This window comes from Macaca fascicularis, chromosome 20, assembly GCF_037993035.2.
Source record: "Macaca fascicularis isolate 582-1 chromosome 20, T2T-MFA8v1.1".
Classification (NCBI taxonomy): Eukaryota; Metazoa; Chordata; class Mammalia; order Primates; family Cercopithecidae; genus Macaca; species Macaca fascicularis.
Genome location: NC_088394.1, coordinates 52,567,744 through 52,594,595, shown reverse-complemented (window position 1 = coordinate 52,594,595; position 26,852 = coordinate 52,567,744). Strand labels below are relative to the sequence as shown.

At 42.3% G+C, this 26,852-nt stretch overlaps 1 protein-coding gene and 1 long non-coding RNA gene across 4 annotated transcripts in view; both read left to right on the top strand.

Annotated features, from left to right (window-relative positions):
• LOC101926672 (uncharacterized) lies at window positions 1-6,345 on the top strand. The gene is made up of 5 exons (XR_010583874.2): window positions 1-846; window positions 1,393-1,458; window positions 2,472-2,590; window positions 3,416-3,551; window positions 5,750-6,345. It is a non-coding gene; the product is annotated as an uncharacterized lncRNA (long non-coding RNA).
• Window positions 6,346-11,438: 5,093 nt separating this feature from the next.
• The window catches only part of BBS2 (Bardet-Biedl syndrome 2), a 33,162-nt gene continuing 17,748 nt past the window's right edge, over window positions 11,439-26,852 (top strand). For all 3 annotated transcript variants that reach the window (XR_012428847.1, XM_045382942.2, XM_005591969.4), the window contains exons 1-7: window positions 11,439-11,676; window positions 17,056-17,283; window positions 21,682-21,807; window positions 22,061-22,123; window positions 22,903-22,980; window positions 25,493-25,597; window positions 25,681-25,767. Coding sequence is in view for 2 of the 3 variants with exons in the window: in XM_045382942.2 (XP_045238877.2) it covers window positions 11,560-11,676; window positions 17,056-17,283; window positions 21,682-21,807; window positions 22,061-22,123; window positions 22,903-22,980; window positions 25,493-25,597; window positions 25,681-25,767 (804 nt within the window). In the remaining variant the exon portion in view is untranslated. The remainder of the gene's footprint in view (window positions 11,677-17,055; window positions 17,284-21,681; window positions 21,808-22,060; window positions 22,124-22,902; window positions 22,981-25,492; window positions 25,598-25,680; window positions 25,768-26,852) is intronic.

Sequence of the window (26,852 nt, the reverse complement as noted above, 5' to 3'; positions counted from 1 at the left end):
GGCAGAGCATTCCAGGTGGAGAGAATTGTAAGGTGGTATAGTAGGTCCTGCCAAATGAGTTATTTCAGATGTGAATACTGATTTATTGAAATAGGCAATCATTCATTCACCAAATATTTAAAGAGCACCCGCTAGTGCCAGGAACTGTTGAAGGTGCTTGGATGACATTAGGCTAGAATGTTTCTTGCCGGGGAAGCCAGGCCAGGGAAGTGTGTGAAGAGGGATAGGCTGATGTTAAGCTAGGATGTAGAGCTGGGAGGGATGCTTAGTGAGACTTCTGAGTTCGACCAAAGTTAGGAGGGCCTGCAGACCCATCTGAGTTCCACTGGGGACGGGCAGAAGTCAGGGGTGGATGCCTGAGTCTTGATTCTCAGATGAGCCGAGAAGCCTAGGCTGGAGCTTGAGGAGATCTGGAACCTGGAGTAGGAGGTGCTTAGTTTCACGTTGAGATTGGTGCAGAAGGCTCAGACCCCACCCCTTCACAGCTAGACTTGAAAAGATTTGGGGCAGAACATTTCAGGTGGATTCCAGGTGGAGGGAACTGTAAGTGCCAAGGCCAGGAGGTGAGACCAAATTTGATATGTTGGAACGATTTCCAGACACCAGAACTCTGTAGGCCAGGTCAGGAGTTTGGATTTTATTCCATGTGTAATGGGAAGCCACTGGATAATTTTATATATGGGACTGACATGATTTTATTTTTAAAAATTAACTTATTTTCTTGAGACAGTCTCACTCTGTTGCCCAGGATGGAGTGCAATGTTGTGATCACGGCTCACTGCAGCCTTGACCCCCTGGGCCCAAGCCATCCTCCCACTTCAGCCTCACAAGTAGCTGGGGCTACAGGTGAGCACCACCCCACCCAGCTAATTGTTTTGTATTTTTTGTAGAGATAGGGTTTTACCTTGTTTTCCAGACTGGTCTCGAACTCCTGGGTTCAAGCAATCCACCCACCTTGGCCTCCTAAAGTGCTGGGATTACAGGTGTAAGCCATCACGCTTGGCCATTTTTAATTTAAAAATATTTTAAATCACTTTTCTTGAGGCATAATTTACAAATAACAAAATACAGTCACTTTAAATGTACAGTTTGGTGAGTTTTGACAAATATATCCAACTATGTAACCACCACCACAATCAAAATACAGATAGAGCCTTCTTATCACCCCAAAAAGTTCTCTTTACAATTGATTCTCCTATTACTACCCCAATCTCCAGCCTTAGGCAAGAGATCCTGCAGATCCTTTGCCCAACTTCCTGGAGTTACCATCTTGCATAACCATGTATGTTTGTCAAAACCGAGAAATTAACATTGCTACAGTATCACGAACCAAACTATCAGCTCTAATCAGATTTCACCAATTTTCTCATTAATGTCCTTTTTCTGCTCCAGGATCCATTCCAGGAGTGCACCCAGGATTGTATTTAGTAATCATGTCTCCTTATTCTCTTCTGATCAGTGAGTTTCTCAGACTTTCTTCATTTTTCACGAACGTGGCAGTTTTGGGGCAAACTGGTGAGGTGTTTTGTAAAATGTCCTTCGATTTGGGTTTAGCTGATGTTTTCTTATGATTAGAGTTTATAGATTTGGGGAAGAAAACCACAGAGATGACATGCCCTTCTCATCCCAACATATCAGGGAGTATTTGACACCAAATTCTATCGCTGGTGATGTTAACCTTGGTCACTTGGTTAAAATGGTGTCTGCCAGGTACCCTCCTATGAAGTCACTATTTTTCCCTTTCCATAATCTACTTTTTGGAATCAGGTCATGAAGTCCAGCCCATCTATAAATGGGAGGAGAGTTAAACTTCACCTCCGGAGTGGAGGAAGTACACATATACTATTTGGAGTTATTTATTCATAGAGAAAGCTTCTTTTTTTTTTTGAGAGGGGGTCTCACTCTGTCACCCAGGCTGGAGTGCAGTGGTACGATCTCAGCTCACTGTAACCTATGCCTCCCAAGTTTGAGCAATCCTCCTGCCTCAGCCTCCTGAGTAGCTGAGACCACAGGCATGTGCCACCACACCCAGCTAATTTTTGTATTTTTGGTAGAGTCAGACTCTTGCCATGTTACCAGGCTGGTCATGAACTCCTGAGCTCAAGCAATCCGCCTGCTCAGCCTCCCAAAGTGCTGGGATTACAGGCATGGGCCACCGTGCTTGGCAGAGGAAGCTTTTTTTTTTTTTTAAATAGGGGAAATAACAGTATATTTGTATTTTGCTGGAAGTGATCCAAAAGGGAACAAAACACTTGTGAGAGTTTCTTTGGTTTATTCAGTAAGTGTTGAAAATATTTTCACACCAGGACTTTTCTCATTTATAAAAACCTTAATAATATACTTTATTTAGCACAATATATGCAAAATATTATGATTTCAAAATATGATCAATATAAAAATATCAGTTAGATATTTGAAATTCTTATTTTATGTGAATTCTTGCAGATCTGTCTTGTATTTTATGCTTACAGCTTATTTCAGTGAACTAGCCACATTTCAAGTTCTCAATGGCCATATGACTCAGGCTACCATATTGGAGAGCACAGCTCTAGACCTTTTTGAAACCAGTGCAGGACAGGCCGGGATCTTGGTGAGTGTGCACTTCATTCTCCAGTCTCCAGTCTCTCAACTCTACCATCTTTGTTGTATTTTTGTGACCGCAATTCCTGAAAGTTCATGTTGAGGAAGCATCTTGATAGTGACATTTTGTTTTTTTGTTTTGTTTTGTTTAGTAGTTAAAACAATATTTTTACTTGATTTTTCTCTATTTTATTTTTTAATTTTTAAAAAATTTGTGAGTGCCTAGATGTATATATTTATGGGTTATGTGAGATGCTGAGATACTGGCATGCAATGTGAAATAAGCACATCCTGGAGAAAGGGGTATCTGTCCCCTCATCCTCTCAAGCATTTCTCCTTTGAATTACAAACAATCCCATTATACTCTAAGTTATTTCAAAATGTCAATTAAGTTATTATTGACTACAGTCACCCTGCTGTGCTATCAAATAGTAGGTCTTATTCATTCTTTCTATTTTTTTGGTACCCATTCACCATCCCCACCTCCTCCCCGATGTCTAAATTCTGAAGTGCCATTTTTGGATACTGATAAAGCTGAGAGCTAGCTACCTAAGTACCTTGAATTGTGACAACAATTCTTCTCCCTTTCCCAGCACAGTGATTTCATAGTCATCTTTTCTTTCTGTGTTTTCTTCATAGTGTCTTTCACACTGCTCCCTGATCTTCCTCTGTTCTTACCTTTGAACTTTTAAAAATTGAACTTCTCATTATGGGATAATTATAGATTCACAAGCAACTGTAAGAAATAATATAGAGAGACCTCAAGTCTCTTTACCCATTTTCCTCTAAAGGTTACATCTTGCAAAATGTTATTTTCTCTCTTTTTAAAATAAAGATATTTGGCTGATTTGTGAAGGCAAAGTGGGAGCAGAGAGACTGCTGGGAGGTGACTGTGACTGGGTAGAGATTTGGACCAGGAGAGAGCGAGAGAAGATGCTGGACCATGCTGCCATTCTGGGGGAGAGGCAGAGGTGAGCTGTAGCCACATGACCCTTACAGGAAACCCTGATGCTTAACTCCAAAAAGAACCTTCTTCACCAAGGCCAACTCAAAAGCACAGTCTGTGTAACAGTCAGTTTCCAGCAGGAAAGAGGGAGTACAACGTGTTTACAGTTTAGGGGAGGAAAAACAATTTGCCCTTTACCTTTCTGAGTTCTTAGCTGGGACCCCTGCTAGCATTCGCAACAAAAGACAGATTAACAAGAGAAAAACAAGATTGTATTAACGTGTATATATCACACGTGCATGGGAGACAGCCAGGGAATGAGTAATTCTCAAAGAGGTGATTTAGAATTCCAGCTTATATAGTATCTCTGACAAAAGACAATACATTTTTAGAGAAGTGATAAGACAAAAAGGACCTTGAGTCCAAGGGATCGCAAATTGTAGGAAGGCAAATATACAAGAAACTAATGGTAGATAAAGACTGGTTAGAAAAATTTGTTAGGAAGATTCCTCTGATCTAATAAGGCCCTGAAGACATCTTCATTAATCGACCTTTGTCCTTCCCAGTAGGAAGGGAAGGAGGGATGCCTATGTCCTGCTTTAGGCAAATAGAGGCAAACAGAAAGCTTTTCTTATATCTACTTCTTCTCAGCTGCTTTCAGCTCAAAATAATCCTCATGCCAAATGGTATATTTGGTGTGGAAGAGCCTGCTACCTTTCAACAGAACCAGAGTTTAATGAAGGGACAATTTACAGAGGTGTGGGCAGGATTAGGGACATCCAGGAGAGATGATGAAGCACCTAGAGACTAGCACACTGGGAACTGTCACTGTCCCTAACCCTGAAGGAAGGAGAGAGAGAGGTGGCATTACAGGGCCCAGGGAAAGTTGGAGTAGAGGTTCAGGAACTACCCGATAGAAGCAGTGGTGGTAGGTAGAGGAATATAACCACTGCCAAAATTACACCCAGCAGCAGGAGAGGAATCAATTTTTTGACCTTTCTCCCCTCCCATCATCTGATTACCTGATGGTGCAAGGAAACGGGCCATGAAATCTGCCACGGTTGGCCTTCTTAGCATAGACCAGGAGACAGGAGAGAGAGGATGGATCTGGAGAGGTGAATGGAGAATAACAGAATACAATTTCAAAAACTCTACAGTGGGGGAGCTTTAGAAACAGTTCCTTTATCTGTACAGGGCACATTCTTTTTTTTTTTTTTTTGAGATGGAGTCTCGCTTTATCTCCCAGGCTGGAGTGCAGTGGCATGATCTTGGCTCATTGTAACCTCCAACTCCTGGGATCCAGCGATTCTCCTACTTCAGCCTCCCGAGTAGCTGGGATTACAGGTACGTGCCACAACACCCAGCTAATTTGGTATTTTTAGTAAAGACTGGCTTTCAACATGTCGGCCAGGCTGGTCTTGAACTCCTGACCTCGTGATCAACCCACCTTGGCCTCCCTGTACAGGACACATTCTAGATGTGCAGTGATTCCATTTTAATGTAAGTGCTTCTCTCTTAGTCTCATTTTCAGCAACTCTTTCCAAGATTATTTACAGGCTTGATCTATAAGCATCTAGGAAACACTGTGGACCCTGGCCTCACCTGGGGGTGGAGCAAGGGCCTGAGAGGAGGGCTGCACAATGCTTTGAGGGATAGGGGATCCTGGACACTGGGACGTGTGGCCTCTCCAGGGATTTTCGAGCCCATGAAAATGTCAGAGAATCCACCATAACAAGAGGCCACTGGGAGCTTGGCCAAGGGTATCATGTGATTGGATATCTCAAGGTTGCTTGTGACAAACATGAAACTGGAGGTCCAAGACCCTCTGCCCCTTTTCTGGCACCACTAGGTATCCAGGGTTCTGATGGGTCTCTGAGGGTGGGGGTGGGAGGTAACTAACACTGATTTCAGTGGCTTTTCCTACCACTTCCGTGGGATATGTGTGTGTGGTGTGGTGGAATTTGGGCTTGAATTCGTTTCTGATCCATAAATTGGGGATAATAATATTACCTCCTTCACATGATTATTGGGAAGATTGAGATGATCATATAAGTAAATAATTTAGCAGTCTGGCATGTAGGAAGTGCTCAACATATGTTAGCTATTAGTAGCAGTCGTAGCTTTTCCTCCTGTCTACTGACCGGAAGGTACTGTTTCTGCTTTTCATATGACACACTGCAAAGTGACTTTGAACATATGATTCTTAATTTCATTTCTTGCAAGTGTGAAATGAGCTGACAGAAGAGACCAACATGGAGAGCTTTACCCCCACAGCCCACAGCAGACACATCACAGAGTTACCAGGAATTCCAGAAAGGAAGTCAAGTGATGAAAGACCGAAGGACGGGAAGCCTGGGAGGACTGCTCCCTAAGGGAAGCTGGGTGGAAAGTTCTCACGGAGTCCAGCCCTGTTCCGCCTGCTCTGTCCCGGGGGTCTCTCGGACCCTGTCCCTCTGCGAATTGAGGAGTGGTCCTAATTGCCAGTTGCCTTAAAGAGTTTGGGGAAACTGAAGACTGTGGTCCTTTATAGGCAGGTTCTGGATCAAGAAGGGTGGGGGAGGCCCTGGATTTGGATTCCTGAAATCCACAGACAACCCTGCCCTTACACTACTTTATTTTAAAGGTTTTGTTTTGTTTTAAATTACAAAAGTAAAACAAACATGCTGAAAAACAGCATAAACATACACAGTGCATAGGCCGGGCTCAGTGGCTCATGCCTGTAATCTCAGCACTTTGGGAGGCCGAGGCAGGTGGATCATGAGGTCAGGAATTCAAGACCAACCTGGCCAAGATGGTCAAACCCTGTCTCTACCAAAAATACAAAAATTAGCCAGACATGGTGGCAGGCACCTGTAATCCCAGGTACTCGGGAGGCTGAGGCAGGAGAATTGCTTGAACCCAGGGGGCGGAGGTTGCAGTGAGCCAAGATCGTGCCACTGCACTGCACTCCAGCCTGGGTGACAGAGTGATACTCCATCTCAGAAACAAAATGAAACAAACAAACAAACAAAAACATATACAGTGCATAAAGAAAAAGGCAGAAGTCCTTCTCCAGGTGGCCTCCCTGCCCAAGTCTGCTCCTCAAGGTGGGCCCTGCAGCTGCTGGAATCTCCTGTGCTGGGGAGCCCTCCATGCTGCCTCCCTCCAGGCCTTTAATCCAGTCTTGAGGTGCCTGAATCTCTGTTTTTTACACCTGCACACCCTCTAGTGGGGGTGCATTGCAAACTCAATGTGAGGACAAGAAGACGGAGTGGCAGGTGGCAGGTGTGGCCTAAGGCACCCTCCCATCAGGCTCCCCCGCCCTTGGAAATTAGGATCTTCAATTTTGGTCCTGACCAATTCCCACTAAAACTTGGCTACTAGTTTGGTTTTCCAATCCCAGGGCCAAAAGGAAACTGGGAGCAATGCTACCTACTAGCAAAAGAAAAAAGATCAAATTTGTTAGAACAGTGACCCTAACTAGTCAAAGGCAGTGCTTTCACCTAGAGGTAATAATAATAACCATTTCTGGGAGCCCTTACTGAAGGCCAGGCTTTGCTTTAAGAATGAGGACTGCTAATATTTCTCTTTTCTAGATGAGGACGCTGGTGCTCAGGGAGGTTCACTGCAGGAGGCAGGAAAGTGCAGTGGTGAGGAGGTCAGGCTCTGTGGTTTGACCACCTGGTCAGCTATCCTGGTTCTGCTGCTTATTAGCTGTGTGACCTCAGGCTTACATCATGGAGTCTCCCATGACTTGGTTTCCCCTCTAGTAAAACAGGGATGATGACAGTGTCTCCCTCCAAGGGTGGTGGTGATTAAATGAGTTAGTATGTGGCTGGGCATTGTGGCTCATGCCTCTAATTGCAGCACTTTGGGAGGCTGCAGGAGGAGGATCACTTGAGCCAGGAGTTTCCGGTTACAGTGAGCTATGATCACACCACTGTGCTCCAGCTTGGATGACAGAGTGAGACGTTGTCTCAAAAAAAAAAAAAAAAAAAAAAAAAGAGTATGTGTAGTCCTGGCACAGAGAAGATGCTCAATAAATATGAGAACTGGGATTAAATAGTGGGCCTAAATCTCAGCTAGTGGCTGATGGAGGAGGCATCTGAACCCGGGTGTGATATGGTTGAGGGTCAAAGGCTTACCTGCTATGTAGTGCTGTCTCCCTAGAGCCCACCAGCTCTCAACTCCTGTCCCACCTTCAAGGACTAGATCCTCGGGAGTCCCAGCTCTCACTGATGTGAGGATGACACGGGTCTCCTCGGAAGAACCAATGATTCCTGGTGAGTCTTGGGAGGCAGAGAAGATTATTGGACATTTGGCAGAAGAGGGTCAGCCCTGGGCCTTTCTCCTCAGAGGAAAACCTGTAAGTCCCCTGCCCTGATCAGTGCTTGGCAGGGAGGATGGGGTATTCCCTATCTCTCTAGGGATATCCTAAACTCAAGTACCCTCATTATGATACATGATCTGATGGAAGCGCAGGGTAAGTGTGGCTGCCTCCTAAGGGTGGAAATAGCAGTGAGGGAGGCTGTCAAACATGATTTGCTGGAGTGGTGATGTCCAACCTGAGTCTTCAAGGACGGGGGGAAGTTATGAAGGGAGGGGAAGGACATTCTGGGTAGAGGGCACAATTTGAGCAGAGAGGCTAGACATGGCATCTGAGAAGGATCAAGTCTGAAGAAAGAAGAAGCAAAAGATGAGGCGGGCAACAGTGGTCAGAATTTGGAAATCTTTGTGTAATCTGCTGAAGTGCTTGGACTCTTTTTGATTGAAAATAGGGAGCCAATGAAGAGTTATAGAGGAAGTAACAATGGTAAAGTTTTGTCAGGTGTACGTAGGATTGTAGGATTATTGTATGGTTATCCCATTTTACAATCCTATGTAGGATTGTAGGATTATTGTATAATCATATATTATTATACATTATATATATAATCATACAATAACCCTATGTAGGGTTGTAGAATTATTGTATGATTAAGTGAGATGATACATATAAAGTTCTTAGAATGGCACCTAAAAAATGCTCAGTAAGGCCGGGCGCGGAGGCTCACCCCTGTAATCCCAGCTCTTTGGGAGGCCGAGGCGGGTGGATCACGAGGTCAGGAGATCGAGACCATCCTGGCTAATGCGGTGAAATCCCGTCTCTACTAAAAATACAAAAAATTAGCCGGGCGAGGTGGCAGGCGCCTGTAGTCCCAGCTGCTCTGGAGGCTGAGGCAGGAGAATGGTGTGAACCCGGGAGGTGGAGCTTGTAGTGAGCTGAGATCGCGCCACTGCACTCCAGCCTGGGTGACAGAGCGAGACTCCGTCTCAACAACAGCAACAACAAAATATGCTCAGTAAATGTTAATGATGTTGATGCTGATGACTGTAATGTCCTATTAGGAAGAGAAATCACAAAGTTAGAGGCCACCAAGGCAGTCCATACAGTAAGTAAGGCGTGGCCAGGTGAACAGAGGCCAAGACCAGCCTTACATAGAAGTCCAGGACTTGTCTGCCTGCTGGAGTAAAACCCAAGCTTCTTGGTCTGGCTCAGAAGCACTAGGTGACCTGGCCCCTTCTCATACATTAAGCTCCAGCCACATTATTTTCTTTCTGGTTTTCAAACATGTCCAAACTGGTCCTGTGCCCTTACTGTTCCCTCTGTCTAGACTGCCCGTCCCTCACATTTTTGAATGGCTGCCACTTACTTGTCACAAAGTTCTTGGTTCAAATGTTACTTCCTCTAAGAGACCTTCTTGAGCCCTAGCACATCAGCCTTCTCGCCAGATGAAATGATCTTACTTATTTTCATGTTTAGTGTCTGTTGCTTCCTATCCCCTAGAGCATGTAAACTCCATAAGGGTATGAATTATATCTTTCTTGTTCACTGCTGTATCCCTAGGTCCTTGAACACCATCCAGAACATGGATACCCTCCATAAATGTTTATCAGGAAAAAATAAAGGATCTGAAATGATGTCCATTAGAGAGTCATTCCTTTCAAGCTATTCCTGGGAGAGGTAGCTGATCAAGTTGTGATCAGCTAGTAATACAGCTGAGTGGATTCAGTGAAATGATGATTTTGTGTAGGTAGAATCTGGGGACTAAAGAGAAGGGACATCACAAAACAAAGTAAGTTCCAATGACCCAGGGTAATTTCCATGGCAGGGCTGGTCAGGGAGCTGCTATAGGACTTAGGGTGTAGACAGGTGACAGAAGGGTAGGGGTGGAGATGAGGTAGAAAGAGGCTGGGTCTCAGAAGCATGGTCCATCAGAGGGGGACTGGAGGGCCACTGGCTCAGGTCTTACATTCCATCAAGATCTTTAAATTTAGGCTGGGAGTAGTGGCTTACACCTATAATTCTAGCACTTTGGGTGGCTGAAACTGGAGGATCACTTGAGGCCAGGAGTTCGAGGTTACAGTGAGCTGTGATAGCACCACTGCACTCCAGCCTGAGTGACATGAGATGTTGTCTCTAAATAAAATAAAATAAAAATCAATTTTAAAAAGATTACGAATCTTAGTCTTTTAACATTAGTATTTTGATATTATCTGCAAAAGAGGTTACAAATAGTCACAGACACACCAATAGGCTTGAAAAAAAATGCTCATTCATATAACTGTAATTACAAAATGCAAGTATCAAGACTATTCCAGAACTCGTCTTTTTTTTCTTTGAGATGGAGTCTCGCTCTGTCACCCAGGCTGGAGTGCAGTGGCATGATCTTGGCTCACTGCAACCTCCGCCTCCCCGGTTCAAGCGATTCTCCTGCCTCAGCCTCCGAAGTAGCTGAGACTACAGGTGTCCACGACCACACCCAGCAAATTTTTGTGTTTTTAGTAGAGTTGGGGTTGCACCATGTTGGCAGGCTGGTCTTGAACTCCTGACCTCAAGTGATCCACTCGCCTTGGCCTCCCAAAGTGCTAGGATTACAGGCGTGAACCACCGCCCTCGGCCCAGACCTCATCTTTCAAGCCCTGCCTGCAGCATCGGACACAGTTGTTTTCCTCCTCCTGGCCACCCTCTCTTCGAGCTTCCAGGACACTATACTCTCCTGATTGTACTTCCTTGCTGGCTACTCCAAGCCTCCTCTAGCGGTCCTTGCTCATCTCATCATTCACCCCAGATTGTCCATTGCCAGAAGGCAGCAGAGTGAGCCCCGGTGCCTCACCTGAAGTTCCTCTGCAGGAACACCCTCCCTCGAGGCTGGCTTCCTCACTTCCTAATAGTCCTTGCCTGAATGTCACTTTCTCAGAGAGGTCTCTTTCCTACCACCCTACTTAACATTGCATTCCCTCCAACCCTCTCTCCCCTTTTCCTTCCCTGAATTTCCTCTCTGGTACTCACTACCAAATTACATGCATTTCTTGTTTAGTGTTTATCTCCCCTGACTAGTATGTCAGTTCCAGGAAAGCGGAGGTTTGTCTTTTGTTTGCTATTTATTACCTAGAACAGTGTTTGACACACAATAGGCCCTCAAGGAAATTTTGTTGGTCACTTTTCAATTTTGCAGGTTTGCACTTAAAAATATATAGGGAGCCTTACCGGGAGCCCTAAACCGAACGTGAGTCTAAGGATTGGTATGGTTTTCCTCCACACAACGGCTAAAGCAAGGGACAGAGCCGACACTCAAGAAATAAATCTTGAATTAATGACTCTCTGGAGTTGCGTAGCATTGTGTGAAGTTTGCAGGGTGCAGTTTGGTTGTGGTGCTAGAAGGGGAAGCCTCGGGGCTGAACCTGTAGGCTCATCAGTGGAGTTCAACTCACAGAGGTAAATCACCGCAGTGGGAATCAACGGCAGCCGCAGCCCAGCAGGGGTTCCACCACACAGCCGCACAAGGCGCCGCGGCTCTACCGCGCAGCCGCAGAAGGAGCGGACGGGTCTGCGCAGCCGCAGGAGCAGCAGGCGGTACGTGGACGGATTCGTCCGGCGCTGTCTCGCGTCAGGCGTGAGGCGGCTGGGGCCCGGCAGGTAGTGTCTCTGCACTCCTCACCTGGCCGCGTGAAGCCGGCTGCGCTGCGCTGGCCTTGAGCCTCCAGCCCTCCTCCCCTAAGCCGCCGCCATCATGCTGCTGCCTGTGTTCACCCTGAAACTGCGCCACAAAATCAGCCCCCGCATGGTGGCCATAGGGCGCTACGACGGGACTCACCCGTGCCTCGCGGCCGCCACCCAAGCGGGCAAGGTAACCGCTCCCACCCGCAGGGAGCCCGGGCCCCGGTGAACCCCGGAACCTCCGCCGGCCGCGCCCCGGGACTCCGCCCCCCTCCGACCCCGCCCCCAGCCCGTGTTGCCCGGCAACCGGTCGGCTAGCGCCTCGTAGCTCCATCCTACAGAGGACAGTGGGGTCTTAGAGGAAGAACTTTTCTGAGAAGTTGACGTTTTCTTGTCGTCAGGCGAGGTCGGGGTCCCTGGACATAAGGAGCTTAGAAAATAGACGTCTCCGGAGGGAAGGGGCTTGGTTCGGGTTCCAGTAATAACCGACCCCAGATTCAAGCCAAGGGCCTCTGCTTGTCACTTGGAACTCGGAATTCCTCCCACTCTCTCACACTGCTGCTTCTTCTTTTTCTTCTTCTTTTTTTTTATTTTGAGACGAGTCTTGCTCTGTCGCCCAGGCTGGAGTGCAGTGGCACGATCTCGGATCACTGCAGCCTCCGTCTCCTGGGTTTATGTAATTCTCCTGCCTCGGCCTCCCGACTATCTGAGATTACAGGCGCCCACCACCACGCCCGGCTATTTTTTGTATTTTTAGTAGAGACAGGATTTCACCATGTTGGCCAGGCTGGTCTGGAACTCCTGACCTCAAGTGATCTACCTGCCTCGGCCTCCCAAAGTGGTAGGATTGCAGGCGTGAACCACTGCACCCAGCCTCTCACACTGCTCCTTTACCGAACAACAACGACAAAAGAATGCAATACAAAACTTACTCAAATTGCACTTTGATCCTTGCCCATGTACATTCAGTTCTTTCTCCATAATTTATTCACTAAGTATTAGGTGCTTACTTTGTGTGATTACTGGGCAAGATGTGAGAGTCAAAGAGATAAAAGAGACATGATCATTTAACATTCACCAGACTTCTACCGAACACCTTCCGTATAGATTTTGGAGACTCGGATGTGAAAGGAGTCCCTACTTTCAGAAAGCTTATAGTCCGAAAGTTAGCAGACAAGGCAAATCAGAGCCCTGTGTATTTGACGGCGGCATGCCCAAAATACATGGAATGTAGTGACAAGGCTAATAACAGGCACAGAACTTTATTACATGAGTCATCTCAGCATCATTGCTACCAGGCCAAGGGTGGCAGCATGGCATAGGTATAGTGTTTCTTGGCTCCAGTATCTACTAATTTCATGACCTTGGGCAAGGCACTTAATAATAGTACCTAATATGTGGAGTCATGAGCTTTAAAGTTAATACATTTGACAATACAGGAAGCAAATATAAAGCGCTTGATATACAGGAAATGGTCACTAATTGTTACCTGTTATTTTCTTTTTATGATTCTCACTTTATTGACTAGAAATTGCAGTTGAGAGAGGTTCAACACAGTGCTTGGGGCCACTCAACTAGAAAGTGTGGAATGTAGTCAGAGTGCATGTTGTCTGACCCAGTGTGGATTTAATAAGTTAGCATTTGTGTAACAATTTATAGTTTTTAGGACCCTTCCACGTATATTGTATGTTATATGCCTTGAGATATGGAAGTAAAAAGAAAGGCTGCATTTTCATTAAGTAGTATAACTGAGTTAAGCTATTAATACGGGATCTGGCACGTCATGATGTTAGTTATTGTTACAGTTAGAAGCCACTGACAGGCTGGGTGCAGCGGCTCATGCCTGTAATCCCAGCACTTTGGGAGGCTGAGGCGGGCAGATCACCTGAGGTCAGCAGTTCGAGACCAGCCTGGCCAGCATGGTGAAACCCTGTCTCTACTAAAAATATAAAAATTAGCCAGGTGTGGTGGATGCCTATAATTCCAGCTACTTGGGAGGTTGAGGCAGGAGAATCACTTGAACCTGGGAGGTGGAGGTTGCAGTGAGCCGAGATCGCGCCATTGCACTCCAGCCTGGGCGACAGAGTGAGACTCGGTCTCAAAAAAAAAAAAAAAAAGCACTGACAAATGCCAAAAAGAACTTCATGTTGGTTGTGCTGTAGGTGCATAGCAGATACATAAATGGACTGAAAATATCCCATTGATCTTAACTCAGCCCCTAATTTGACGGCTTACTATGTGCTGAGCAGTGTTCTTAGCCCTACAGGTGCATTGGAGAATGTGACAGACAAGTTTTGCCCCCTCGAAGCTTACATTTGAGAGGGGGAACCAGGCAGTTAACCGAATATGCAAGTGTTTTCGTAGGAGAAAAACAATAAGGGATTCAGTATGATGGGAGCTTACTGTTTTTGTTTTAGATAGGTGGTCAGATGGCCTCTAATAACATTTGATAAGAGGTTTGAAGGAACTGAGGAAACAAGCTCTGCAGATTTGTGGGATAAGAGCCTTGCAGGCAAAGGGATCTGCAGGTGCAAGGGCCTCGAGCTGGAGATACGCGTGATGTGTTTCAGGAGCACAAGGAAGCCACTGGGGCTGGAAGGCAATGAGGGTTGCCATGAGGTAACCACAAGCCAGATCATATAGGAACCTAAAGGCCATGGCAAAGACCTTGGTTTTTATACTGAGTAAGTTGGGAAGTCCCTGAGGGTTTTGATAAAGTGGGTGATGGAATTTGCTTTATGTTTTAGATAAAGGCTAACTGGCTGGTATGTGGAGAACAGATGTTCTGTGATGGGATGCAGGAAGGTAGGTATCAGAGTAGAAACAGGGAGATCAGGGAGAGGTCCCTAGGGCAGCCCTTAGATAGGGTGTGACCTGGAGTGGAATGCAGGAATGCTTGATTCTAGGGCTGTTGTCGAAAATGGCCAATAAATAAATAAATAAAATAAAATAAAGGAGATCCTTTGTCCTGTGTAATTGGATAGATACTTTGTGTTCAGCCCTATAAACAAATCTAAAAAGTTCTGACCTGATCTTCTGTCTCGAGACCTTAAAAATAATTAGTATTTTATCACTCAATGCTATGGATATATTCTCTTAAAAGCAATTAAAACATTTCAGCTAGGGTTAAAGCCTGCATCTCTAGAAACAGGACTTTATCATTACATCTGGGACCCTGTTGTGAACATGGAGCTGACTCTGGGTCTTAGCAAGGATATATATATCCTTTTTTTTTTTGAGATGGAGTCTTGCTCTGTCACCCAGGCTGGAGTGCAGTGGCGTGATCTCAGCTCACTGCAAGCTTTGCCTCCCAGATTCACACCATTCTCCTGCCTCAGCCTCCCGAGTAGCTGGGACTACAGGTGCCCACCACCACGCCTGGCTGATTTTTTGTATTTTTAGTAGAGACGGGGTTTCACCGTGTTAGCCAGGATGGTCTCGATCTCCTGACCTTGTGATCTGCCCACCTCGGCCTCCCCCAGTGCTGATGTTACAGGCGTGAGCCACTGCGCCCGGCAGTAAGGATATTTTTAAAACGAGTCTCTGTCCGTGCATGGTGGCTCAACGCCTGCAATCCCAGTACTTTGGGAGGCCAAGATGGGCAGATCAACTGAGGTCAGGAGGTCGAGACCAACCTGGCCAACTGAAACCCGTCTCTACTAAAAATACAAAAATTAGTTGGGCGTAGTGGTGCACCCCTGTAATCCCAGCTACTCGGGAGGCTGAGGCAGGAGAATTGCTGAGACCCGGGAGGCAGAGGTTGCAGTGAGCTAAGATTGTGCCGCTGTACTCCAGCCTGGGCAACAGAGCAAGACTCCATCTCAAAAAACATATAAATAAATAAAAGGAATCTGTTGCAGGGTGAACATTAGAGTTTTCCTCTGGGGACATTTTTTTCTCTCACGGTAATGCTTAGGGGTCAGTTGAATTTACCTTGTTTGCAGCACCTCCTCAGCTAGAACAGATGTGTGAACTTCAGCCAGTCCTTTGGAAACCCTGGGAGTGGTCCTTTTGTCATGTGACTGAGGTTGGCTTTCTTTCCTTGCCTGAAGGGACAGACTTGTTTCCCTGTGGACTCTCTGGGTGCAGAGAACAGCAGGAGTGAACTGGGGGAAAGTCTGATTCCTGAGACCCTTGTTGCTCTTGATAAAAATTGCAAACTCTTTCCATTCCAGTAAGAATGAATATGGAGCCTGTAAGCTATTTCCCCTCCTGTTCTTTCTCAGCATATTGGATTTGTGGAAAACTCTGTAAGAATTGGTTTGTTCAGAACTGTTATAAAAGGAAGTGTGATGTGGTGGTGGCTGGAGCTCAGGGTCTGGAGCACATCAGGCTCTTGTCTTAGCCCTGTCACCGGTCTCAAGACCTTGGCAAAGGGCCTTAACTCTTCCGACCTCATCTGAAAATCAAGGGTTGATGTCAGGTTCAAATGCAATTAACATTGACCAAAGCATGTTGTCAAGTGTTACACAGACGGAACATGAAGGCAGTGTTCAGTGGCTGCACATCTTTTCTATGTTTTTAGTCAATTCTTTTGAAAATTATTTTTTGTTGAATAGGCTACCTTGGGTAGGTATTAATTTAAAATTAATTCTGTTTGGATTTATGTGAAAGAGATAAAATACTCATGTAAATTTTATGCATTTTAGAAATAGAAGGGGCTAGAGGGACCCCTAGTCCAGTATTTTTCATCCCCCCAACCTTTTTTTTCATGTTGCCCACCTTGGAACTTTTTTAGACCATGAAGATTTCCCCAGTGAAATTCTGATACCTCAGATATACTGTATATCTCTTTTTGTACTGTGGTCCTGTGGTCCTGCGAAGGGCTACACGATTCCTGTGTTGCAAACCCATTTACCTGTCCTGGGAGTGATCTCGCCCCTGTGGAGAATGTATTTTCTAGTCCAAACCTCCTTTTTACAGATGAAGTTTAGGAAGGTTGAATAATTTATGCAGACACTCAGATTATATTTATGATAGTTGAAACTGTTGAATTGATTATCTTTGGTCTAATTACTTAGTTCTACGTCACTGGTATAAATTATGAAAGCTTTCAAGATACTTGATTTGCATGACTCGGTTTAAGTTTGTGAAACAGGTTTACTAAGTAGCAGACCATTTTAAGGTCTAGGAAGTGAATTCATTAGGTGCTCGGATGAAAGATAATAAAGGTAGTGTTTATTCTGTTTTCCATAATCTTCTTGGTGTGTGGCAATCGCATTGAAGCTGGTAGCAGCTTATTCTAGGTTGATCAGGAAAAGGCTAGCTTCTAAGAGTGCTTTGACATCCTGCTGGTGGGTAGCATGTAAGCTGGCCTGGTAAACAGTGACTAGATCTTGTTCATTACCCTGTTCCTTACAAGGCTAAGAACCACTGGATTTCCATGATTCATAATGACTGAAAGTTGTCCATGTATTGAACTATGTACGAGTGTTTTAAGTTTCATAGGAGATTAAAGTGACTTCTTGTTAATGTGGATGTGTTAGTAACCTGGTTCTTTTTTTAAAAAAAATGTATGACAATAATTTTTTATATTTTAAGGGAATGTAATTAATTATTTTTGTTTCAGGTTTTTATTCATAATCCTCATACACGGAACCAGCATGTCAGTGCATCCAGGGTCTTCCAGAGCCCCCTGGAATCTGATGTTTCTCTTCTCAACATTAACCAGGCAGTCAGCTGCCTGACTGCAGGCGTATTGAACCCTGAGCTTGGCTATGATGCCCTTTTAGTGGGGACACAGACTAATCTTCTGGCTTATGATGTCTACAATAATTCGGATTTGTTCTACAGAGAGGCAAGTATGACCTTTATAACCATAAAATTGTCATTATTCATTAATGTCCATTTTTTATGCTTAGAAGAGATCAGATCATTTATTTTGGTATGTTGATTATATGACTGTTATAGTGTACATAAACAACATGGAGATTTTGCTATTAACATCTGCTTTATGTACTCGGAACTTACTTATTTGGTTATGGTTGCTAATCACTTGGTGACACTCGAGCTTATCTCTATGAGGTGTATCTGTGATACCACCATCTGTCAAGATCTCCTGTTGAAAATTCAACCAAGACCTGGAAAGCCAGTAGACAGGTCTCCTGGTGGACTCGCATTCAAGTTTAGTGCAATAGTTTGTAGGAGAAGTCCTTACTGTAGCCTACCACCTACAGGCTGCTGCAACTTTAATACCCAAGCAATTCATGTTTATTACAGAAAAGATAAGGAAGTAAAAAGTAAAAGAAATTACACCTGTTTTTTCATCTAAAAATAACACTTCACACTTGAATTTTTGAACTGAGATTTTTTACCAAGCATATATGAATACATTTTGTAGTAAAATTGGATCATATATACATGTAGCCTTTTACTTGTTTTTACCCTATAGCAGCTTTATTAAGATATGATTCACATGTACAACTAACCTACTTAAAGTATACAATTCGGTGGTTTTTAGTGTATCCAGAGAGCTGTACAACCATCACCATCATCAATTTTCAACATTCTTATTACCCCCAAAAGAAAATCCATACGCTTTAGTATCACTCCCCATTTTTCTTTAACCTCCTAACCTTAGGCAACCAGTTATCTACTTTCTGTCTCTAGAAGTTTGCATATTCTAGACATTTCATAAATAATGGAATTATATAATATGTAATCATTTGTGAGTGCCTTCTTTTTCTTAGCATAATATTTTCAAGGTTGATCCATGTTGTAGCATGTGTCAGTAATTCATTTTTATGGCTGAATAATATTCCATTGTATGTATCTACCACATTTTATTTATCCATTTATCAGTTAATGGACATTTAACTCCCTGGCTATTATGTGTGGCTCTTTCATTCAATAATATGTTGTGAACATCTTTATATGAAGTTACTACATACCCGTTATGTCATTCTTATTGGTTCTATAGTATTTCATTGTGTTAATATAATTTGTTTAACCATTCCATGTTGTTGAACATTTATGTTATTTCCATTGTTTCTCTATTACAGTTCATAGTGTAATAACTGTATATCTTTGACCACTTCCCTAATTATTTCCTGAGGATAAGTTCCTGAAAATGCAGATGGTTTTCTTTCTTTTTGTTTTTGTTTTTTGAGACGGAGTCTTGCTCTGTCACCCAGGCTGGAGTGCAGTGTCATGATCATGGCTTACTGCAGCCTTGACCTCATGGGCTCAAGCAATTCTCTCACCTCAGCCTTCTGAGTAGCTGGGACTACAGGTGTGTACTACCACGCCCAGCTAATTGTTTATTTTTTAGAGAGATGGGGTCTCACTATGTTGGCCAGGCTGGTCTCAAACTCCTGGGCTAACGCAGTCTTCCTGCCTCAGCTTCCCAAAGTGTTATAATTATAGATGTGAGCCACTGCATTTGACTGGTTGTCTTCTTTTTTTTGTTGACGTAAAATGTACATACATGAAAATTGCACAGACCTTATGTGTACAGTTCAATGAGTTTGGATCCCTGTAACCAATACCCCAATAAAAATATAGAACATTTTCATCACCTCAGAAAATGTTGTTGTGCCCCATTCCAGTCAGTTTCTATCTCCCATAGACATTCACCGTTCTGACTTCTGTCGGCTTAGATTAGCTTTTCCTGTTGTTGAACTCCATACAAATGGAATCATACAGAACGTATTCTTTGGTGTCTGGCTTCTTTCACTTAACATAATGCTTGCAAGAATTATCCATGTTGTTGCATATAAAAGTATCTTTTGTTGTTGTTGCTAAGTAACAAAAATAGTATATTCCATTGTGTAAACATACTATGGTTTGTTTATCCACTCTCTTGGTGATAGACAAGTGGATAGACATTTGGGTTGTTTCAGTTTTTAACAACCATTTTCATATAGGACTTTTGTTTTTAATAAGACTTTTTGTATAAGACTTTTTGTGGATATATGTTTTAATTTATCTTGGGTAAATACCCAGGAGTGGAATTGCTGGACTGTATGGTTTATAAGAACTTTATGACACTGCCCAACTGTTTTTGCAAAGTGGTTGTATCACTTTACACTCCTGTCTGCAGTGTAGGAGAGTTCCAGTTGCTCCACATCCTTTGTCAACATTTGTTGTTGCCAGTCTTTAATTTTAGCCATTTTGGAAGGTGTGAAGTGATATCTTACTGTGGTTTCATTTTGCATTTCTCTGATAATCATTGATGCGGAGCACCTTTTCTTGTGTTTGTTGTCCATTTATGTGTCTTCTGTGAAGTGTCTTAAGTCTTTTGCCTATTTTTTATTGGTAGTTTGTCTCTTTATTATTGATTTGTAGACATTTCTTGGATATACTGGATACAAGTTCTTTATCAGATTTATATATACTAAATATTTTCTCCCAGTCTGTGGCTTGTTCCAGTAGGCATGTGTCTTTTGATGAACAAAAGTTTTTCATTTTTATGAAGTCCAACTGATCACATTTTTTCTTTAGTGGTTAGGACTTTTTCTGCCCTTTGCCTATTTCAAGGTCACATTGTTTTTGTTCAGAAGTGAAATTAAGTTTAGGACTATATTAGTCAGGGTTCTCCAGAGAAACAGAACCAATAGGATATGTACATATTAGAGGGGGAAATATTTATTTTCAGGAATTGGCTTATACAGTTGTGGAGACTGGCAAGTCAAAAATCTGTGTAGTGGGACAGCAGGCTGGAGACCTAGGAGAGAATTGATATTGAAGCTCAAGTACAAAGGCTGTCTGCTGGTAGAATCCCTTCTTCCTTCGGGGAGGTCAGTCTCTTTTTTATTAAGTCCTTCAATACTTGATAGAAAGTACTTAATAGAAAGTATTGAAGGACTTACTAGTAAAGTAGATTATTATCCATAATGTGCGTGGGCCAATTAATGTGTGAGGCCCACCCACATTATGGATAATAATCTGCTTTACTCAAAATCTACTCAATTTACTCAAAATTTGGCCCAATTAATGTGTGGGCCAAATAATGTGTGAGGCCCATCCACATTATGGATAATAATCTGCTTTACTCAAAATCTACTGATTTAAATGTTAATGTCGTCTGAAAAATACCCTGACAACAGCTCTAGAATAATGTTTGACCAGATATCTGAGTACCATGGCCTAGCCAAGTTGACACATAAATTAACATTACAAAGACCCAGCTTTACAATTGCCTAGTCAAAGACTTTTTTAAAAATGAGATTTTTGATAGATATTGGTAAATTCCTCCCTAGAAAGATTACCATTTTCCACACCCCCCTCAATGATGATCATGCCTGTTTCATTACACCCTAACTGGTAGTGAATATTATTGTTCTTTTTCATTGCTAATCCAAAAAGTGAAAAATGATATACAGTGAGAAAGAACATTTTTCATGTTTGTTGAGTGTATTTCATCTCTAATATTTCCTGTTTAATTTTTTGGTTGAGGTGTTTACCATTTTTGTATTTATTTGCCTTTTATTAACCTTCTTCTTATATTAACTTTTTGTCTTCTATATTGCAAAGGTTTTTTTTCCCACTTCATTGTTTACCTTTTAACTTTATTATTTCTTTGGCCATTTAACAGTTTTAATTTCTTATGAAACCTTTTCTTGCCTATATAGCCAATCTTCATAGTTTTCCTACTTAAAGATTATATAAGTAACAGTTATTTTCCTGTACCATAAACAGTGTTTACAAAGATGTCCCTGAGTCTTTCAAAAATAAATTAACTTATGTAATTTATTCAAGAAGTTTAAAATATTTATTTTGGATGGTGGGACCATGGGTGTTTTATTATTCTTTGTACTCTTTAGTACAAAGAATAGTAAAGTTAAAAAGAGTAGTAAAGAACTGGATTACAAGTATTAAAAAGGTTTCCATCCAAAACAGTTAAAATAAATTACCAAGTTTGGGTGCTTAAAGGCATAAGTCTTGATTCTCCGGAGAATTTGCCCTCTGAAACCTGTGGTCCCAGAGGGCCCACAGAGTACTGTAGCTGCATTTTGTAGTGGCTTAGTGTGAAAGCCAAGGCTCTGATTTACCCTGTATCTGTGCTCATCCTTGCAAAAGCCACAGGGTTAGGTCTCAGTGGACAGCCCTGGCTGCCCTCTCAGGAGACCATCTGGCTTCTCACAAATGATGACAGAGGAATTTGGGTGTCCAAATAAAAATATGGGTATACATTACCTTCAGTGTGCCTGCAGATTATTGTGTCTAAGATAATGTGTCCTTTTACTTTTCTTAGGTAGCAGATGGGGCAAATGCAATTGTGCTGGGAACGTTGGGAGACATTTCTTCCCCTCTTGCGATTATTGGTGGCAATTGTGCTCTGCAGGGTTTTAATCATGAAGGAAGAGATCTCTTTTGGACGGTATGAAGAAGAAAACATTCTTTTTGGTACCCTTAAGCATTTTCACTTTTAATGTTGTTCTTTTTTAACCACCAACTCCACTGAGTAATTAAAATATAGAACAATATTTATAATTCTGTTCTTTAAAAAAGGATATGAATAATTTGAATAGCATTCATTCGTGTTTTGTGTAATCCTCTCCTTCATGTAGTTAATATATTTGGAGTAAATGGAAAAATGATGGCATACTAATGATTTGGGGTTTTATTTTCAGGTTACTGGAGACAATGTTAATTCCTTGGCCTTGTGTGACTTTGATGGTGATGGAAAGAAAGAGGTATGTGGGGGAGGAGATACCTCTCTTGTGTGTTCAGCCAAATAAATTTTGCCATGACAGTGACATTGGTGCTCTGTTGCCTAAATGATCAGAAGTTGGCCTTATTCATCTTTCTCTTCTCTTTTGAACAATAAATCACTTGTGCTTGTGTCATAAGTACAAAGATCAAAGCCATGGTGTTTCAGAGACACAGGAGAGGGGAGAGAGGGTAGAAGAGTTGGGATTTCAGTTATATTCACAGTCTTATAAATTGCTCCTAATGCTTTGAAACCATATTGTATGTAGTTTTCAATTTTGGCCAACTTTTTTGAGGAATCTAAATGTTTTAGAGTTTGGCTTTTAGCCTTTGAAATTATGGTTACCCTAGAAATTAGCTTCTTGAGGAGTCAGTTGGTGTGAAGTGCTGTGTTGGGCACTGATTTGCCCCTCTCTTGTCCATGGACACTGGGCTCTGGTGTTTGAACAGGGCTTCCATCTGTAGGCAGAGAAAGTTGCTGATCCAGGGAACATTTTCAGGTACTCAGGGAAATAACGTATTCTGGCAAGATGTGCAGCTCCTATGGCAGGATAAAAGCTGCTGTAGCCCCTGTTTCTTCACTGACTGAATCTTCTGATCCTCCCATTAGAGGGAGCATTTCTGAGCATCAGACTATTAGGAGGTTGTCAATCTTGGGTGGCAGAAACAGCATGCAAAGTATTGTGCAATTTTTTTGTTTTGTTTATGGAAATTTTGTTGTTTTCACTTACTCACCTAAGCATGTATGGTATTTCCCCTTCAGCTTCTTGTTGGATCTGAGGATTTTGATATTCGAGTTTTTAAGGAAGATGAGATTGTGGCAGAAATGACAGAAACAGAGGTAAGAAGCGCCACCTCGAACTGTGGTAACCTTGGGCAAGCTAGATTAGCACCGTCAGATGAAACACCAAGTGAGAGTGCTGGGGCAGCTCCCAACCCAGGTGGTTTTAGGATGAAAACTGGGGGGGTCAGACAGAGCTGTATGTTATGGAAAGAAAAGCAACAAAAATCCTAATTAAGATATATTTTGAAAAGACTGATTAAATAGAGAAAAATTATTGAATATAGTTAAATACAAAAGGCATTTCTTTTAATGAGTTAATACATGCAAATAATAATAATGGCAACCATTTATTATGTACCCATCGTATGCCAGGTTGTGCTGTAAGTACTTTATATGAAGTAACATATTGAATCCTTATAACAACCCTAATAGGAAGATAAATTATTATTATTTCCATAGATGAGGAAAATTATGTTCTGGTTTTTTGTTTGTTTGTTTGTTTTGAGACAGAGTTTTACTCCATCTCCCAGACTGGAGTGCAGTGGTGCGATCTTGGCTCACTGCAAGCTCCACCTCCCAAGTTCAAGCTATTCTCATGCCTCAGCCTCATGAGTAGCTGGGACTATAGGCATGCACCACCACGCCTGGCTAATTTTTGTATTTTTAGTAGAGATGGGGTTTCGCCATGTTGCCCAGGCTGCTGTTGAACTCCTGACCTCAAGTGATCCGCCCATCTTGGCCTCCCAAAGTGCTGGGATTACAGGGGTGACCCACCGGGCCTGGCCTGATGTTACATTTTTTGTTAAGTTACTTGTACATGGTCTTTCTTTTTTTTAAATTAAATTAAATTAAATTTTATTTGAGATGGAGTTTCACTCTTGTCGCCCGGGCTGGAGTGCAGTGGCGTGATCTTGGCTCACTGCAACCTCTGCCTCCCAGGTTCAGGTGATTCTCCTGCCTCAGCCTCCCGAGTAGCTGGGATTATAGGCACCTGCCACCACGCCCAGCTAATTTTTGTATTTTTAGTAGAGATGGAGTTTTGCCATGTTGGCCAGACTGGTCTTGAACTCCTGACCTCAGGTGATCCATCCGCCTCTGCCTCCCAAAGTGTTGGGATTATAGGCATGAGCCACCATGCCCGGCCCGGGAGTCTGTTTTGTGTGTATGTACTTAGGTGTGCTTTCTCCTTCATTAGATTCTCAAAGGGGTTTGCAACCTCCCCCGCCACTAAAAAAAAAAACAACTTGAGAATCCCTGTCTGATAGATGCTGTGTCCCGCATTCTCATATCCCTTTCATTCTAATTTGTGGTAAATCTTTCCTTCTTTGGTGGGAATCATTCAGATTTTGTTGGATTTTTACTGCTTGTTAATACTAGATGTGAGGCGACTGAATTCTTGAAACGCCTCTTTCCTAAATCCTAGAAAAGAGGACAAGAACCTGGAATAGGGTTAGGGATTTGAGGGGACTTGTTGATCTTCTAGTCCACAAAAGGAAGAAACTGGTGAACTAAGGAAGCAGTAAAGGAGCTCAGGAATCGGGGGCTACATTTATGAAAATGGACTTCATAGCATTGTTCATTTGCAGGGTCATTTTTCTGTTCTCTTTGTTAGGTTTTGCTCCTAGTTCAGATATCTTTTCCCAGATCAGCAAAATCATGATTCATTTGGCAGTTGAACAGTACGAAGTATTGTCAGAAGAATGCCTTGAGCTAAATAATTCTGGGATCCTACACAGCACTTTGTATTCATAGTTAAGTGAAGTGGGTGGTTTTGTAGAAAAGCTGTAGGTGTAAAGGAAATTATATAACTATTCTCTGCTTTATACAATTTATTTCTTAATATCTCTTGTATTAGGAGCAGAATTAGAAAGTAGATCTGCAGGATCATGGATATCATTAAGCTTTGGTTTTAACTTTAAAGGAAAGTTTTGTTCAGTACCTCAAAGTTTGTCCTTTTAAGGATGTCAAATTCTTGAACAGTCCTATACATATTTCTGTATCATATATGCATTCTATATATTGTAACATACTAAACAAATACAGGTGCCTGTGTTTTTGCTTTTCAAAGGATTATGTGTTCTTTCTTTTACCTCTAGCAAACAAGTTATGTCATAGAAAGAAAAGTATATACATGAAGTAAGATATTCAATTGTGAATTGTTACAAGTCTTTTAAAAATTGAGACTGTAGAATGTTATAAGTTAAGTATTAATCATTAAAGCCTCTTGGGTGAACATATATCTATTGTATATGCAGTGTAGTTAGCTTATTTCTTCCTTAGTCCTTCAGTTTTTTTGTGTTTTTTAAAAATAATTTTCTGAAACTTGCCACATAAGGTTGCTCTAAAACACAAAACTCTGTGAGTTTATTTAAATCTGATTATACAACTGTGAAGTAGATGACATGTATCATAGAGAAGAGGAATACATTCCCCACTAATGGATTGGAAGCGCTTTTAAATCTAATTTTAACATAGTTGTAATAAGGAGTGTGAAGTCTTACAAAGCTGTACTTGACAGTAAACTGGGCCTTAATGAAAAGATGTTGTGTTTTTATGGATTGTTTTGCAGGTAGTCACCTCTCTTTGTCCCATGTATGGCAGTCGATTTGGTTATGCCCTTTCCAATGGCACAGTTGGAGTTTATGACAAAACAGCTCGATACTGGAGAATTAAAGTTAGTATAATTCAGCCTTTCATATTCAGGCACTTGATACTTACTGTGAGACTTCTGTGCTAATTATTGAAATTCTTTTTCAGTCGAAAAATCATGCCATGAGCATTCATGCTTTTGACCTTAATTCTGATGGAGTGAATGAACTGATAACTGGTTGGTCCAATGGGAAGGTAAGTTTGAATAGCAAAGTTCGGGTATAATTCAGAGTAATAATTGTCCAAGGTGTATTGGCTGTAGGACTTAGAACAGTAACATTGGGATGTAAACTTCAGTTCGTTCCTTGGCAGTGTTTTCACATTTAACTTAATAATCTTGACACATTATTCCTGCTATCATTGTCAAGAGCTGCAGAGTGAGAGACGGTTAAGTCTCATAAGAGGTGTTTGGGGGAAATCTTCAAGGAGATTCTTTCTAAATCTCTTATTTGAAGTACTGAGAATCCATCAGCCAGATTGATTCTAGGTGGTAGAACAGTAAAAAAGAGTTTTAAGGAATTGTTTCAATAGCTCTTTTCTAATAAATCTTCAAAACTGCCTGACAACTTAGCACTAATGGGAAGAATCATGTTAGCATATTGTTTTCTGAGCTATAACTTTAAAATAAAATCCTTTTGCTTACTTTCCTTTTTTAACTTCAAATCAGAATTTTTTACAGTCTTTTGGCAAGTCAGGATTGTCTTCTTAGAAGCTGCCTAGGTAGCTGCCAGATCTCCATGGATACCATTTGCCCTCGCTTTCTTGTCTTGTCAGTGTTGGATTGCCTGAAGGGGATCAGCAAATTCTTACCTTTTCTTCTTTGGTTTATCTTTACTTTTCTCTAGCACCTTTGTAAACATTCCTTTGGTGTTATGTGGAGAACAGATTCTAAAAAGCTACTCTGTTGATTTCTGCTTCTCCACTTAGTTTTGTCATTAGTAGGGGTACTAAAAAATTATAAGACTGTATAGTTGCTTATTAAGAAATATGAAAATCTGTGAAATGGATGTCTGAGTTGGTTTGGGCTGCTGTAACAAAATATCATAGGGTGGGTGGCTTATAAACAACAGAAATTCATTTCTTATAGTTCTGGAGGCTGGGAAACCCGCTATCAAGGTGTTGGTAGATTCAGTGTCTGTTGAGGGACCACTTCCTCATAGACAGGAGCCTTACAGGGTGGAAGGGGCAAGGGATCTCTCTGGGCCTTCTTTTGTAGGGCACTAATCCTGTTCATGGGGGCTCTGCCCTTATGACCTAATCACCTCCCACAGGCTCCACTT